The sequence below is a fragment of the Perca fluviatilis genome, chromosome 21 (genome assembly GCF_010015445.1).
Source record: "Perca fluviatilis chromosome 21, GENO_Pfluv_1.0, whole genome shotgun sequence".
Lineage (NCBI taxonomy): Eukaryota > Metazoa > Chordata > Actinopteri > Perciformes > Percidae > Perca > Perca fluviatilis.
This window is the reverse complement of record NC_053132.1, coordinates 7541190-7558459: the sequence shown is the minus strand read 5'-3', so window position 1 is coordinate 7558459 and position 17270 is coordinate 7541190. Positions and strand designations below refer to the sequence as shown.

General features: G+C 43.8%; 1 protein-coding gene across 1 annotated transcript; it reads left to right on the top strand.

Annotated features, from left to right (window-relative positions):
• The first annotated feature begins 217 nt into the window (after positions 1–217).
• sost (sclerostin) lies at positions 218–5561 on the top strand. The gene is made up of 2 exons (XM_039787760.1): positions 218–706; positions 3527–5561. The coding sequence occupies exons 1-2, from the start codon at positions 433–435 to the stop codon at positions 3922–3924; spliced, it is 672 nt and encodes a 223-aa protein (XP_039643694.1). The 5' UTR covers positions 218–432; the 3' UTR covers positions 3925–5561.
• The last annotated feature ends 11709 nt before the right edge of the window (positions 5562–17270 follow it).

The following is a 17270-nucleotide window of genomic DNA, read 5'->3' as shown; positions in this document are numbered from 1 at the left end:
CCCCCTCACCTCTCATCTTTCTCCCACTATTATATTTTCTCATCTTCTCTTCTTTCTCCAACATTGCTCTCTTTTCTTTCCCTCTCCTTTCTTCCTCTCTCTCTTTTTCTCCTCCTCCTCCTCTTCCTCCTCTCAATTTTCTCCCACTCCTCCAGTCTCCTCTCCTCTCTCCCCCCTCCTGGTTTCTCAATGAATCTCTCTCCCAGGTCCGACCCCTCCCACTCCGCGTGAGCGCTTAATTGTCAGCTTTGACGACAGCTCGCGCGAGCTTAAATACCGTGTGCGCCTCGTGCATTCAGGAACTGAACAAGTTGTCCAAGCGGGTATCTCTCTCTCTCTGTCTCGTGTGTGTGTGTGTGTGTGTGGCTTTCATTTTTGAAATTCTCCTCGTGCGTCCTTTGCTCGATCCGTGCCGCAGACCGCGCGACCATCATGCAGGTGTCTCTGGCCCTCCTCGTCTCCAGCTCGGCGCTCGTGCTGCTCCAGGGATGCTGCACCGCCGTCCGGGGCTGGAAGCTGCTGAAGAACGGAGCCACGGAGATCTTACCGGAGTACAGAGAGAACGCACGGACACCCCAGGAGGAGGCGACACCACCGGCGTCCGGTAACAACAACAACAACAACAACAACAACAACAACAACAACAACAACACTTTGAATAACAGGGCGAAAAACGGCGGAAGGACCGCAAACACAGTCTCCTACAGTAAGTACTCCTTTATTAAGTCCATTAGATGTTTAAATGGAAGAACAATTCGAGTTGGAGCGTTTGAGGCGTTTAGACAGAAATCAAAATGAAAGCCTATTCATTCATTTGGTGTAATATCGAAAAATAATGACCCAGGCCCTCCTCAAAAGGGTCATTTCATTTGAGCCTTTGATGCGTAAAAGTGAGGAAACTAACATAAAAAACCCAACATATAATCATATTATAGCTAGAGCCTAACGTGTCAGTTAAAGCCGGAACTTCATTGCAAGCGACCGCATGTGAACAAGTGCTCGAGATCATTAAAATCTATCATTTAATATAGAATAACTTCATACTTAATGTTTAAATTTTTTTTTTTTTTACAAGAAATATAATTAATTTTTTTGATTAAATAAATGCATTTCTGTAGCCCTATTTATGTGGACTGTGCGCTCAGACTGTCCTGTTGACCCCACAAACATTAGCCTATATAATATTATTAAATAATATTTAAAACCTAAAAAATATGTAATACATTTGATAAGTGTACCTGTTATTACTTGTGTGGTTTTGTTCTAACGGACTAAATTGTTTAATTAGACTTGATCCACCTTTTTGACATTTTTTTAAGAATTGGTGATAGAATCAGTGAATCTGACTTATTTTATTTATTTTAATTTTTTATTTTTTTTAAACCGCACTAAGACAACCTTCCTTTTCATTTGACTTCATTCTTACACTGATTCCCTGATTGTGTGGGAAGAGTGTTTTCTTGCTTAATCTGCTGCCAGAGTTTGAGGGTGGTGAGAGCGGCACACACACACACACACACACACACACACACACACACACACACACACACACACACACACACACACACACACACACACACACACACACACACATTCTTGTGGTTTCTTCCCCTACACAATCCTGAAGTGGAACATTCAGAGAGACATCAGGGCTTTTTTTTTTTTTCACGTTGTCTTTCAGGTTATTTCCTTCTCTCTTTATACTATTAGTCAAGCTCTACTTGCAGTACGCCATAACCATTTGATTGCAACAACATGTCTCCCCAAACCCTGCAGTTTTTTCTTCAGGGGATGTTATTTTTTTTTTCTTTTTGGAAATTGCTTTTTAAATGCAACACTGCCTTTTGAGAATGATTCCCACCTGTGGCCAGTAAAAGGTTGTATGTTCTGATCGAGCGATGCATGTAGAGTAATCTCACGCTCGTGGATTTCGTGCTGGGTGGTGCAATATTCTCACAGACTGGCCTTCATTTAATCACGGGCACTCGAGGAGAAGGAGATTGATTGGCTAGATTAGAAGATAAAACAGCTGACAAAGGGGAATTAGGAAGTCGGGATGTGTTAGTGTGACTGATTTTTGTCTGTCGAGGACCACAAAATCCACACATTAAACAGGATTATGCTAATTGTATTATTATTGTATTATTATTTTGTCTTCCAAAAAAAGGTTGGTGGAAAAGCACACCCCTTTGTTTTCATATGCACATGTTGAGGTTCACACAGGGAGACCGAAATCTCCTGGATTATTGTCTTCATCCATCGCTCAGCTTTCGTCCTGGGACGGCCTGCTCCTGGTCCCTGCGGGGTCACAGCAGAGGCTTTGACCACTGCCTGGCCTCCCTCCGGTCCTCTCCCAGGGGGAGAAGAACAGCTCACGAAAACTGTACAGTAGTCTCGTGTGCAGGCCACCATCATTAGTAATGCTTTTTTCAGGCTGACAGTGGAGTGGAGTGACAGGAAATGTAGGGGGGGGAGGCACAGCAAGACTGGATTAAACCAAATTTCTCACTGAACAAGACAACCTGACTTTCTGGGATACAGTGGCAATTGGTGCAAACCGCTGCCCAGTGCATGCTGTAGGCATTGTATACTACTGTGGTCCCTTCAGCGGCGGCCACAGAATAACACTAGATCAGGTTCTCATGGGGAGAAAATAAAAAAAAGGAAGTCACTTCACATAAATCCTTTGTTCAGCCCATTTTTTTATTTTATTTTTTTGCAAAGAAAGCCACAGAGGAAAACAGATCCCTCTCTGAATGTATCATTTCTTAACCAACCGTTCCTTTGCCCCTTTTTTACACACTGCTTGTAAAAAAAAAAACACGGGGCAATAACTCATGCGTAAGGCTGTTAAAAAGCTGCGGCTGAAACATGGGATTACAGGCTGAGTGCGTTGTCTCAAATCAGTCTGGCAGATGTCCAGTTTGTTCAAAACTGTACAGTTGCTTTAAAATAACCAGACAGCTATTTACTCCTCCATCACCACATACATTTCCTGAGGGCCAACTCTCTATGCCAGCTTTTTCTTCCAGCCCAAACCTCCATTAGGTTTGATTGAGCTGTTTAATGGCCCTCTGGTCTGGATTTGCTATCAGCTGATTGCTGCCAGCTGGATCTCTTTGTCAAGCGCCGTCGTCAGCTAATGATCAGACCATGAATCAGATTCAGAGGCTCTGATATGATCTCTCAAATCTTTACCTAAATGTACAAATTGTTGCATTAAGTTGAACTTATAAAAGTGCATTTTTCGGCTGCACTTCTGCGTCTCACACTATGTCAGGATCAGAATGAAATGGGCTGCCTGCTCAGTTTGTATCTTACTTGTGTTGTTTTTCCACACACAGCAACACAAATGGTGAGTTCATGTTGACAGAATCCGAGATATTAGCACGTATTGGAGTCAGACACAGCTGCAGCATTGAGGCAGTTAACCTGCAGAATGTCCTTTCCAGTGTGCAGCACTTCAAAGTGTTTGTTTTGGGCTGAAGCCACGAGTGTAACTGTGATATTCTGCTCTTCAACCCAGGTTCCTCGGAGCTGAGCTGTAGGGAGCTGCGCTCCACCCGTTACATCAACGACGGGTCTTGCCGCAGTGCCAAGCCTGTCAAGGAGCTGGTGTGTTCGGGCCAGTGCATGCCGGCACACCTCATGCCCAACTCCATCGGCCGCGGCAAGTGGTGGAGGGGCAGCGCTTCGGACTACCGCTGCATCCCGGCCCACTCCCGGACAAGGAGGGTCCAGCTGCACTGTCCCAACGGCAACACTCGGACTTACAAAATCCGCGTGATCACCTCCTGCAAGTGCAAGCGCTTCAGGCCCCACCACAACCAATCAGAGGCCAAGGAGGTCCCGAAGACGCAACGCAACAAGAAGAACAGCCGGAGCAAGAACAACACGCCAACACTGTTGGGCAACTCGTACTGATGCTCCTCTCCAGCATCCGAAGGACAGACACCAAAGCACACTCCCTCACACACACACACACACACACGTTACACAACACACAACATATCTCCTTCAAATAGGGAGGAGATGCAAAAGAAATTTCAAAGAGAGCGAATTCATAAGCTAATTGCTGGGCTGGTTTTAAGTCATCAGTCTTTATTTTTCAGCCACTTGTCAGCATATTTGTGAACTCTGCTGCTTATTTGCATGAGTGCCAGGGGCTTGCCGCCACTTTGACTGGTCAGGCGATGTAGCACAAGTTTATGGTCGCCCCAACTGCTCCCTGGGCTTGGTTTTCTGCCCTTCACTCAAACAGATTTCATTTAATGAGAAGTCCTCCCTGAGGCTTCGAGCCCCATCTGTACAAACATCCAGCGGTAGCAGAGCTACACAGCCTTGTTTTAAAGCTGAAAAGGTGTATCTTCGCTCCAAAGTGGTTGTAATCCATCTCCTTTTGGCTGTGTGTGTGTGTGTGTGTGTGGAGGAGATCGCAGCAGCACTGGGGGCTCTGATGGTGGGATGTTGACAGGTTTTGAGAGGCCCTGACCTGTACGGCGGTCCAGGCAGCTCTCTGACAGCCCACCAAAGGCCTCGCTCATCAGGACAGCCCCACTGCACTCTCCACGCTGCAGCAGCCCCAACCAGGCCTGTCAGTTACAGTAGTTCCCATGACTAGATACAGAGAGTCAGGAGAGACAGAGATTTGGGGGGGGGGGGGCAGTTTGCAGTTTTGACACCACGAGGGCACTAGGCATTCCTGTGACTCCTCTTAATTACTAAATGAGCTCATTCCTGTGTTATTTGAGTCATAAAAAGCCATTTCCTCTAGCCAGTTCCTGTTTGCTGGAATCACACACAGAAAAAAAAGGTGCACATGTGTGCAGGAGGAGTCATCAGAAAATTGAGTGTGGTTGTGTTGTTACTTAAGGGCAGAGCATTCTCCAGCACGCCCACACCGGAATTCTTTTGTACCGGGCCAAATAGAGCAGCGATCAACCATCCGCAGCCAAAATCCATCCGTTGTGTTCGAGACACCCTCTGCGCTCCCATGCTGTAAATAGCTCAAACAGGAAAGATAGGAGTAAAAATAACACAAAGAAAACAATAATTCAGCGTATTGACTGATAAAATCTGGCCCCAGTCTGTCACCGCAGACAACACAACCTCCTTCCTCCGCAATGGGACTGTACTTCATGAAGAATATTCACAATGTTTCCGCATATTGTCAGCACTGTGTCAATTTTCCGCTCATATCTTTTTTTTTTTTTTTTTTTTTTGTCTAAACTGTACTGACAATGTTTGCTTCTTTTCCTAAATGTTTGTTTTGAAATAGCAACTGGAAGCTGAGAGCTGTGATTGTACATATCATACCTGTGTGGTCCATGGCAGTGGTGCCCTCACTAAAGAGGGAGCGAGGGCTGTTTTTCTACAGACGCAAAAGAAGGACTGTTGTAAAAGAATGAACGGCATATTTATTTTTTATTTCCACATTTAAATTATTTATGCAACCTTTTTTGTAGTAAATGATAGCCATTATTGTCGTATAGTATGATAGAGACTTTGGAAATGAAATACTGTACAGACCATGAATAAAGTAAAGGAAGATATATTTGAAAGAGCTGGCTTATTTGTTATCTTTCCTATTTGATGGAGCATTTATTATCAGTATATAAACATTTAATTAATGCTTTATAACACACCTTAATGTAAGCAGATAGAAGGGTTTATTAATGCATTTGTCGACAACTATAACTTCTTCCTTGGGCACCCTTAAACACTGGTTGGGATGTAACTAAATTAATTTACTATTTGCATTTAGGTACTGTACTGAAGTACCATTTAAAGCTACTTTACTTGATTATTTCCATTTTATGTTACTTTATACTTTTACTTCACTCCATTTTGCAGGCAAATATTGTGCTTTTTACTCCAGTACATTTATGTTGACAGCTTTAAGTTAGTTTTAGTTTGCAGTTTAAACACTTGTCCATTTTGCAAAATTAGTACTTTCACTTTGGGTAGTTTAAGTATATTTTATTGCTAATATTTTCTGTACTTTACGTAACTAAAGTTTTAAACACAGGGCTTTTTTCTGTGGCACAGTATTGCTACTTTTACTCAAAGATCTGATTGTTCTTCCACCACTGTCAATAAGTGGAGGCTGTATACAGCATATAAAATGATAATGAATGATAATATAGAACAGTTGTAAATCTAAAATATGTCTTCATAGAAGATAAAATACTATACATTAATAAACATGTACAATATATTGGCTCACAACTGCATTGTAGCGTGTTATAAACCATTTATTAAATGCTTAAATAGTGCATATACATGCTAAATATTGGATTTTATTTGTACGTGCATTCTCAGGGTGTCTGTCTGATGTCTGTGCAAGGAAATTAAGCCATTTAAGAAGTAAAGATTTGCAGCTTAGCAAAAGAAGAATCTTCACTCTTGAGATCTCCAACTTTTCTTTGTTTATGAGGGTGGATATGAGCCACAGCCATCATTCAACATCACTCCCCTGCGCCTCTCCTCCCTCATGGCTTCAGGCTTGATCCGCTGCGAGTTTGAGAGTTCAAAACTCATCCCTCTTCGCTTTATTTGAGCTCTCTGTGGATTCTTGTCATATCTGGAGCGCACTTGCCAACAGCACTATACCAGCGCTCACTGAAAACTTTGGACTTGCAGTCAAACAGGAGTTATGCAATCCAGGCCCAGAGAGCGTACCAGACAAAATGAGGTGTTTATGCTGAGTTTTATCTGCGAATGTTATTTCTAATTACCGGGACAAGAGCTCCCTTAGAGCGCCAAATAAACGTAACGTAAACACAAAACAGAAAATCACTGTGGCAACTGTGGCTCAGAGCTCGTCTTTTGTCGTGCCAATGGAGAACAGTAGATATTAAATTTCACTACATCATCCATAATGTGCAGTCATTATGTCATTTTCAAGCCCTGTTTTCCAAGAGAGAACAGACATGCCATGCTTTTCCTCAGGCAACTAGCATGGAAGAAGTTTCCCGAGAAAGTCAAGAACACATACTTAAGAGCAGTACGTGAACAGTACCTTACTCTATTGATGCTGACAAAGCATCTGCCCCGTGTTACTGCATACACGGCGACCTGCAAGTGACCCTTGCAGACCCGCGGAGGTGCACGAGAAGTCAGGGATGATCTATTCCAACCAAATGCAACAAGTCTACGACACTTCGCTCAGGCCCCCGATGGAAGTGTCATCGAGGAAGTTTTGAATGCCAGGTGCGGAAGTCCCAGAGGATCTGTTCTCTGTTACAAGTGTAAGAAACAATGAGGTACACACAATGCCAAGAGTTCACAAACAGTTCCCAGTTGACTCATGGCCTTTTTAAAGAATATTTATAGAACTGACATACTGACCACAATAAACGATAGCTGGTGTCCCACTGTGGGAGAAGAAATGATAGGGTTGCGCTTTAGGAAAAGAGTAACGCTGTTTTAATCCGAGTGAACACACCTTCTGTTCCGCTCTATGTGAATCTGATCTTTCAGCTGACAATTTCTTCAGTTTCCCAACGAAGCTTTATCCTACTCTTAGTGCAGTGAGAATCTGCATTTATTCCACGTAGGAAAAGACCTACGTGGAATAAATGTTGCTCACAAATGCTTCTTTGAGGTCCCATAACAGAACGGTGAAATATCTAATTTCAGCTTTGTGCAGAGCACGCTTTTTGTTTAGCATGGAGCTGGAAAGTTGTTCGAGAAGGCAGCCACTTAAATGGCTTAGACAGTGTCAACACAGACCTAACTGATGTTCTTCCAAATGCAGAAGAGACAAACAAAATCAATTGTATCATCTGCAAATAAAGAGATCCTTAACTGAAGTGTGTTTTTGCCAGTGGTACGAAAGCAAGCGAGTCTCTTCTGTTGACTGCGAAAATCCACCAGTGGAAACTGACTTGAGGTGACATTCATAGCATGTGGAGCACTTTCTCCCACATGCCAAAAACTAATCCCTATAAAAGTCTTTAAAGTGTTGTGTTTCTGGCCTGCACAGTTGAATTGCTTAACAATGTTGTAGGTTGTCCAAGACGTTTATTGAGATGGAATATATTTACTGAACTTACTAGAACACATCATTTTCAGACCTTCGTCAAGGATTACATAAATGCTTCTACACCCCGGTAGTTTCACCTCCGGGCCCTCCGATTCAAATCTTTCCAGGAGCGGATATTATTGCTCAAGTCAAACACATGTGGACGATGACGGATGTAGTCGGAGACGGATGTTTGCGCTCCTCCAACCACTCCCTTATCAGGTCATGTGTGCTAATAGCTTAAAACAAATGGAAACCAGAAGAGGAAGGAAAGAGGAATGCGGAAAAGTTCAACTCATTTTGTGTTCTACAAACGACGCAGGCTTTGGAAGATGGATCGTGTTTCCCAGCAAGCTGAGAGTGTAAACCTCAGCAGGGAAGGGAGAAGCTGGGCTCAAGACAGAGGCCAGACCAAAGATGTCCTCCTATGTTAACTTCAGCATGCAGACTGCATCTTAGTAAGTGGTTCATGTCATGTTATTTGCCGTTCTGGTTGAATGACTCTTTCTGTATCAGTAGACAGATGTAGAAGTAGGTGACACTTTTTCAAGGATTGGACAGTAGCACCCCACGGGTCAGGGGCTTCCATTGAGCCATGTAAGCCTCAATCTCTCAGCCGAGGCCAGGCATGTAGAGAGGCGAGCCAACCATATGTGCTCGGGACAACAGGAGGTGCAGAGGATAGGAAACAGGGCTGTCAACAAACAATTCTAAACAACCACAGCGAGCCCCAAGGTTGTGGAGGCAGAATGCATTTCCTTGCTTAATCATCACCTTATGGACTTTGCATCTTGCAGAAACATTTAAGATATTTCTCTTTCTAAGTGCTTGTGTGTTTTGCTTGTTGATACTTTTTGTTTATACTGCAAAAGTTCGGCGTCAACTTACCAACTTCTCCAGACCATTTAAGGAGATGAAGATGAATTAGTGTAAGTGCTGTACACTTTGTGGTGTTATTTTGTCTATGACTAAGGGGATGTAAAGGCCAATCTAACACGTGTTGTTTCAAGAGTTTACACAACCTGTCATTCGGTAATTACCTTTAAGGGTCAATGGAACTGACGACTCGAGGAAAGCTGACATGAGCAAGGTCGATTCCTCCACACACAAAAGCAATTAAAACGTCTGTTTACATTTGACAAGTTCTAAACCTCTATGACGTTTACACATAACAGTGAAACTGCAAATCTTCATTTTGAAAAGCATAAGTGAAGGTTTACAGCCGAGATATTTCCGCCTGCTAATATAGAGAGGCTTCTGGGTTCTGTTCCAGAAATACGAAAAAGCTCATTCACAATCCCATCGACATTCATAACAAAGACTAAAAATCCAGTCTTTCTCAACATTATGTCCCGCTGTGGCTCGCTTCATATGTGTAGATAACGACAGTAGTTTTTTTGAAAAACGATCTATTGTTGTTAGCTGCCTTCAACAAACATAATTTCCCGTAAAGTCAGATTTTTTGAAGTGTGATTGAATGAGATACGTCTCCATGATCAGTGTATTACCTACAGTAGACGGCGCTAGGCACGTCCCAGTTTGAGAAGCAGACAGGAGGATGGGGGCAACGGCTAAATGTGTTTTAAACACCTAAAAAAAGTCCCACCTAAAAATATCAATATCTGTTTATCGTACACTTTGTTTAGACTATTTTCACAGCTGTACAGTACCTTGCTGTGAAACAGCCCTGTTTAAGTTTACGTGGGGGGAACTGGAGCTGATATCTATGCTCTCGTCAAAGCCACTTTATAAAAACAGTAATTTTACCGTTTAGAAGCCGGGAGTTGCTGGTCTACCGTTGCCTCGATCGGTTAATTTGTTTGTTAGTATTGTTGGTCCCCAACCCTTTTAAAACACCAACACATAAATGTCAAAGGTTACAAGGCAAGCATTTCACATCCAAACATTTTCAACACGCCACTACTTGCATACAATCATCAGCCTACATAAATGACGTGCAGTCTAGCACACAAGCATCGGGCAGGGAAGCTAGCAGACAGCAGCATCAGGCAATACGACGACAGAACAAGAGTAGACAACAGGAAGCAGCAGACAGAAATATGGGAAAATATTAAGTCGGTAAAACAGCTGCCTGTAGCAGCTGTAAGCTGAAAGCTAAACTGGGGATGAAATTGTTGATCGAAAAAAGTCTTTGGCTGCTGCAGACCGGAATTACGACTAAATGCGGTATTTGTTTTGGGAATGGCAGAGATTACTGCTATATACTTGGAAAAATGACTTTCTTTAGAGCTTTGGTGAATCCTGACAGAACCAAGTTACGATGAACACCGTGGCTCTGCACTTGTGAATCTTCATGTGAGTTTTGTCTCTGCTTACAAAGTAACCGATGTAAAACATTTATAGCTGGTTTGGTTTTTAGAAAAATATCTCTAGATTGTTGAAGAAGCTGCTGAATCTTACCCTTTCCTTAACAGTCACTCATTTACTTACGTAAGTCCACTGTCATTTCAAACTGGACAGAGAGCGAACACTGGGCTTGTCTGTTATTTGGAGCTGCTAGTCATAGTCGTTTCATGTCATCCAGACAGACAGACTGATGAACAAAAAGATGATTGGTGGATTGAATCTCAGCCAGTCCAGCAGCATTAGCAACCCTTCGATTCACTTAGCAAGCAGACTTTTACCTGATTAGATATTTTTTATTTTTTTTAAATGAAAGGAAATGAACACTCTCTTGCAATATGCTGGTTTAAATGAAGGCTGACAGAAGAAAACCACAGACAACATGTTCAAGAACTTTCAACAGTTACGACAAATTCCCATTTTGCTCTTTAACGTCCACACATGTAATCAGTTTGCTTAAATCCATAAGAAATGAGCTGACTCACTTAAATCCTCTCTGTCAACTGGTCATTTTCCAAAGAAAGTGACCCAGCTCTTGACAGGCCCGGCCCAGCACTCACTCCCAGGGTGGAGCACAAAATGGCTTTCAAAGTACCGTAATTTGCTGCTGCTCATCATGTCCAAAATATGTCTGTTTCATTCTGTGGCATTCAGAAGTTCCTATCAGCCATGTCATGTCCAGATGGTGTTTTTGAGCGGATCTATTCATTGAGTAATGGAGAGAGTTGTCTTTTCAATTTTAGCTGCATATTGTACATGTATGCACACTGGCACACCCATGCACAGTTGCATAAAACTGCTGATCAAAGCACTTGAGCTAAAGCATGTTTTTAATAAGGCGAGTTAATTCAGCAGGCATTTCTGAAAAATCGAATGAGAAGAGGGATCGTTAAAGTTTGACTTTCCTTTACCAGCGCACAGAAACAATTAGATCAGCTGCGGATGATTTTTAAACAGGAGCAAAGTATTTGTGTGGGTGGTACTGTAGACATGGCAAGTCGGGGATTATGCAGTCCATGAGAAACAGATTTACGACAGGCAGTAGTCAGTCTCTAACCAAAACCTCCCCTGGCATTTTGAAACCTCACAGAAAGAAACGCAGAGAGAGTGAATCAAACCAATTTTCTTGATGTCATCATTGCAAACCGCAGTGATGCTCATTGTATTAATGTGGTGGTGCCAACCAGACCGTGTCTGGTAATCCGTCCCCTCCCTTCCACTCACACATTATTTGGTGCATCACAGTTGATTCTGAACATGACAAAGCTCTCTGGATAGGAGCAAGCCAATGACAACACCATCTCTGTCCTGTTTGAATTAAATTCATATATCACTACTCGGTGCACTGGCTCAGCAGCCTCAGCTAATGGGTCTAGCCTCTCTTTGCTTCAAATCGATACTGATTTTGAAAAACACATCACCAATATCACCAATAGCCTACAGCATTTTATCACTTAAAAAATATATTAAAAAAAAACTTAGAGCATTCATTTCTCAAACTGACTCTGAGAAACTGGTGCATGCATTCATCTCAAGCAGGTTAGACTACTGTAATGCTTTATTTGCAGGATTATCCAAACTATCAGTAGAACGCCTCCAACTCGTTCGAAATCCTTACACGTACACAAAAGTCTGAACCCTTTACTCCGTTACTCAAATCACTTCATTGGCTCCCGGTACAATACAGAATCACTTTCAAAATCCTGCTGATGGTCTATAAAGTACTTAATGGTTTAGCTCCTCAGTACATCTCTGACTTGCTCACTGATCACAACCCCATCAGGCCTCTCAGATCATCAGGCAGAGGCCTTCTAGCTGTACCCAGAATTAGATCCAGGTCCGGTGAGGGGGCCCTTCAGTCACTGTGGTCCTGCTCTCTGGAACGACCTGCCTGATGACCTGAGGTCCATCATAACTTTGTCCACAGTGAAAAGCAAACTCAAACTCCTTTTATTTTCTCAGGCATTTGTTTAATTACAGTGTGTGTGTGTGTGTGTGTGTGTGTGTGTGTGTGTGTGTGTGTGTGTGTGTGTGTGTGTGTGTGTGTGTGTGTGTGTGTGTGTGTGTGTGTGTGTGTGTGTGTGTGTGAATTTGAATGTTTTTCTTTGTTTTTGTTGATTGTCTTGTTTATTGTATTCTTTTTTTTTATCTATGCTTTAATGTGTATGCTGTTTTTAAGGTAAAGCACTCTGGGTTAACTTGTAATGAAAGGTGCTATACAAATGAAAGTGAGATTGACATTACATGGATGGATTACTGAACGGGCTGACCAGGCCCTTTCACCTGCAAAATGTCACTCGAAAGAGACACACACAGACCACGAAAAGAGATGCAAAGTGATCACGAGGAAATATAAAACGACCTCAGAGACATGCATAGTGACTTCAAAGAGGCACAAAACTGCCACAAAGAGACCCAAAACAACAACAAAAAGAGGCAAAAAACCCAGAAAAGGCATCGCGAAGTCTGTGTCTCATCTGAAAGATGATGGGGCTTTTTGTCTGTCTGTGCCCAGGGGCCAATTGTCTCATAATCCGTCCATGCTCCCTCGAGGAGGATATCGTATCTAGTGTATCTTAAAAAAAAAACAAAAAAAACACAGACACCATGCTCATTTCACTGGCATTGCAAAATAGACTGTGCACGATTGAGAAGTAAACAGTGGCGTATTCTCCTTCCCAGAACAACAAACTGGAAGTTTTTTTCCCCAAGGGTTCATGGCTACTTCCACAGACAGGATGGTGCCTTTGTGCTTGTTTGTATGTTTATGTCAGATCCTCAGCTGAGGAGGTTATTTCGGGGCACTAGCGTAGCGTCACAACCCTGCGTCTTTCACCCTGAACTTGATAATACTCCTCTAATACATACACGGATATAAACAGCCTGTAAATTCAGATGTCTCCCCACATGGAAGCTGTTTTATTTCCGAGGGCCGCTTCTGATTAATCAGGCGTCAGTTTCTTTTTCTTTTTTTTGCTTTATTCTGACCCCTTTGGACCAGCTCAATGCAATCAGCTCCAAGTGCATAGGAAATTGCTTCCTAGCCGTGTGGCCGTGGGTGCAGGACCCAGGAGAGGCTAAGGCACATATCTCCACAATCTCCCCAGCTTAGGAGAGTTTAAGATCGGAATCAATTCAGCTCTCTAGCCCTTATCAGATGTCAAAGAGCCTCTGGAACTGTAAGTGTACTAGTCTTGACCCAGGTTGCGAAGAAAGTCCCTGAAAGTGTGTTTGTTTCTGTTGTCAAAAAATGAATTGTGTGCATCTAGTTTTTTACGTGTGAAACAGATGAATTTGGGAGGATCCGTCAACCCTTATGCAAGTAGAAAGTAATATTTTCCTTAGAAAAAATATAATTTGTGCTTGTCAGCCCTCACTCTGCTGGACAAACAACAGCATAATTGATAGCTGGGCATGCCGTATTTGCTTTCATCATAGAAATGGTCTTCCCAGGGAAATGTGTGGTGTGAGAGCAGAACAGTCCGATACCGGGGCGTGGGCAGGATTATTAATGTCCTGACAACTAAAGATAATTGTTCACGAAATACTTCACTTCAAGTTTCTCTTTTTATGACTCACAGTCTACCAACTGTCTACGCGCGGAGAAATTTTCCATTTAAAACATTAACGTTTGCATCATCTCCAAATTCTCACCGAGCTCAGTTAAAAGCCTGGGACAGGACTCAAAAACAGATAATAAAATAATAATGATGATATGTAACTCAGTCTATGACAACATCTAAATTGATGTGCTGCTATCGCTTTAACAAAACACTTTCCCGGTTTGGTTCAGCAGAATTCACATGCCTGAATTTCACTGTTGCTCGGAGAGGCCTTGGTTCGTTTCATGCCGTTATCGCAGTGCCTTAGTCAGCATATCTGACCCAGCAGGAAGGACCACGGGGCAAACCGTGTGTTTTATACCTCCGCTGAAGAGGAATAGACGGGGATAGAGTTGATTCACCCAGCAGATGCCTCTGGGCCCTTTTGCGGACAAGCGACCTAGAAGAATATAGGTAATTAAATGCATTACAAAACCATCTCAGGCTTCTGTGTATGGTGCCTCAATCACTGAAAAAAAAAAAAAACAGCACTTTGAAGGAAAACTCACAGCGTATCATTGACTTTGGAGGGAAACTTGCATGTCTCTGCACTATTTTGCTTACAGAAATCAAGCTTTTATTTCTCCAACAAATTTGAATAACAACGCTCAACGCCAAATGAAATACGAGTGCCAGACAGCGAGGCCAAACACCTTCTTCAAAAATGGCTGCATCAATGGGAATGAGGTTTTTATGACATGATCGATCATATTTTGCAGCGGCTTGGCGAGAACAAAGCACATTCAGAGATGCATGCAATAAATAAAACCTGATTGCTGTTGTGTCAACAGTAAATCACCCTGCTGTTTTCCCTCCAATCTCTGTGATATAAATGATGTGTTGTCTTAGTCTGGACGGTGATGAAAAACTTATCGAAGTGTTGAACTGAAACTAAAAGAACACATAAGCAAGTGCAATACAATACAATTTATAATCTGATTAACTTGAAGTGTTTTGTAATCTTGTACCCTGCAATGTTCATAAAAACAAAACTTGTTTTTGTGTGGAAGGAATTCCAGGAGTGGAGAGCCACTTGTGCACACTATTGTGTAGACCCTCTTGTAAAGCCAACAGTCCAGACCCCCATTAGCCTCTGTGACCAGACTCCAGGTCTGAAATAGCTCAGGTCACAGTTTGAGGCACCAACAGCCCACCCAGAACCAGCACGCCACCCATACATACACTCGCTAAAGGTATGTGGACACCTCTCAGTCTGGGACTGTTTTTTTGACTGGGTCCCTTCCAATTAAGAGGAACCTTAACGCTAAAGCTCGTCATATTTTAGATAATAGTGTGCTTTCAGCTTTGTGGAAACAGTTTGAGGAAGGCTTTCTCCTGGCAATGTCAAAACTTTACAGAACCCTGACTTCAACCCCAACCAGCACCTTAGGGATAAACTGGAACACCGACTGCGAACCCAGCACTGGTGCCTGACCTCATGAACGTGCTTGTGGCTGAATGGGAAGAAATCCCTGCATCCATAATCTTGTGGAAAACCTTCATCATAAAGGCTGGGTATTTAAAACGAAATGTTGATGAAATCAATTCATTTTAATGGAACTGTCATGATCAGTGGATTTAGGGAAGTACTGTAAATGGTTAACTTTGACTTTAAGGTGGCCAGAGAGGGCCAGAGAGTCCAAAATGGAGGAAGCTATCATGGCTCGTAAGCTTTGTTCCACTTCTATTTAACCACCTCTGTGAGTCAATGGTACAAATACGGACACGTTGTAACTTGTGTGAACTTATTGTACAGTTAGCGAGCTAACTGTCAGTTGGCAAGCTCATTAGCAGAGCCGTTTTCCCCTGTTCACTAACTCTTTATTGAATGAAATGATGGTCATTCTCAAGAACAAAGTGCCAGGGGGATGTTACTGTTAATTTACTCTATATCTACGATGTTCCACTTCCAGGATTGCTCCGTTACCGCTGGTAATTCTGCAGGATGTCACCTTTTTCGAACAGATGTCATTTTTTTTTTTATATGTTCCACCAAAACAAGTTCCTTCCCGAGGCTATTTTTCAGCGGCACTGCAGCTCTGTCCGGCACTTAGCGCCACCCACGACAATTGTGATTGGTTTAAAGAAATGCCAATAAACCAGAGCACGTTTAAACCAAATATTTTGCAAAGGATGAATCTTGCATTGCCACTTTCTGCTGTGACTAGGCCTTACGGCTGGAGGCTGTTATGGTAGGGTGACCAAACGTCCTCTTTTGCCCCGACATGTCCACTTTTTACCTACTGTCCGGGGCGTCCGAGGGGGGGGGGAGGGGGCGGGTGTTATACATTCATGAAAATGTCCGGTTTTCACTGTTTTTCATGGGACCATTAAGCGTGTACGTAAATTGACTGGCGCTTTGCACACAATACTACAGTACTTTGTTGTGTGACGTAATTCCCAAGAGGCTGCCCTGTGGGAGGTGCACATACACAGGGACCAGAGCAGACAGGGACCAGAGCAGACAGGGGCCAGAGCAGACAGGGACCAGAGCAGACAGGGACCAGAACAGACAGGGGCCAGAGCAGACAGGGGCCAGAGCAGACAGGGACCAGAGCAGACAGGGACCAGAGCAGACAGGGACCAGAGCAGACAGGGGCCAGAGCAGACAGGGGCCAGAGCAGACAGGGACCAGAGCAGACAGGGACCAGAGCAGACAGGGGCCAGAGCAGACAGGGACCAGAGCAGACAGGGTCCAGAGCAGACAGGGGCCAGAGCAGACAGGGACCAGAGCAGACAGGGACCAGAGCAGACAGGGACCAGAACAGACAGGGGCCAGAGCAGACAGGGACCAGAGCAGACAGGGACCAGAGCAGACAGGGACCAGAGCAGACAGGGGCCAGAGCAGACAGGGGCCAGAGCAGACAGGGACCAGAGCAGACAGGGACCAGAGCAGACAGGGGCCAGGGCAGACAGGGGCCAGGGCAGACAGGGGCCAGAGCAGACAGGGGCCAGAGCAGACAGGGACCAGAGCAGACAGGGGCCAGAGCAGACAGGGACCAGAGCAGACAGGGACCAGAGCAGACAGGGACCAGAGCAGACAGGGGCCAGAGCAGACAGGGACCAGAGCAGACAGGGGCCAGAGCAGACAGGGACCAGAGCAGACAGGGACCAGAGCAGACAGGGACCAGAGCAGTAAGGGCCAGGGCAGACAGGGACCAGAGCAGACAGGGGCCAGAGCAGACAGCCAAGCAGCATTGCACACAAAATGCCCGAAGCGTTTTCTGCTAAAGGTTTCCCACCGTGGTCAGAAAACACAGGGGAGTGTTTCTCTCACT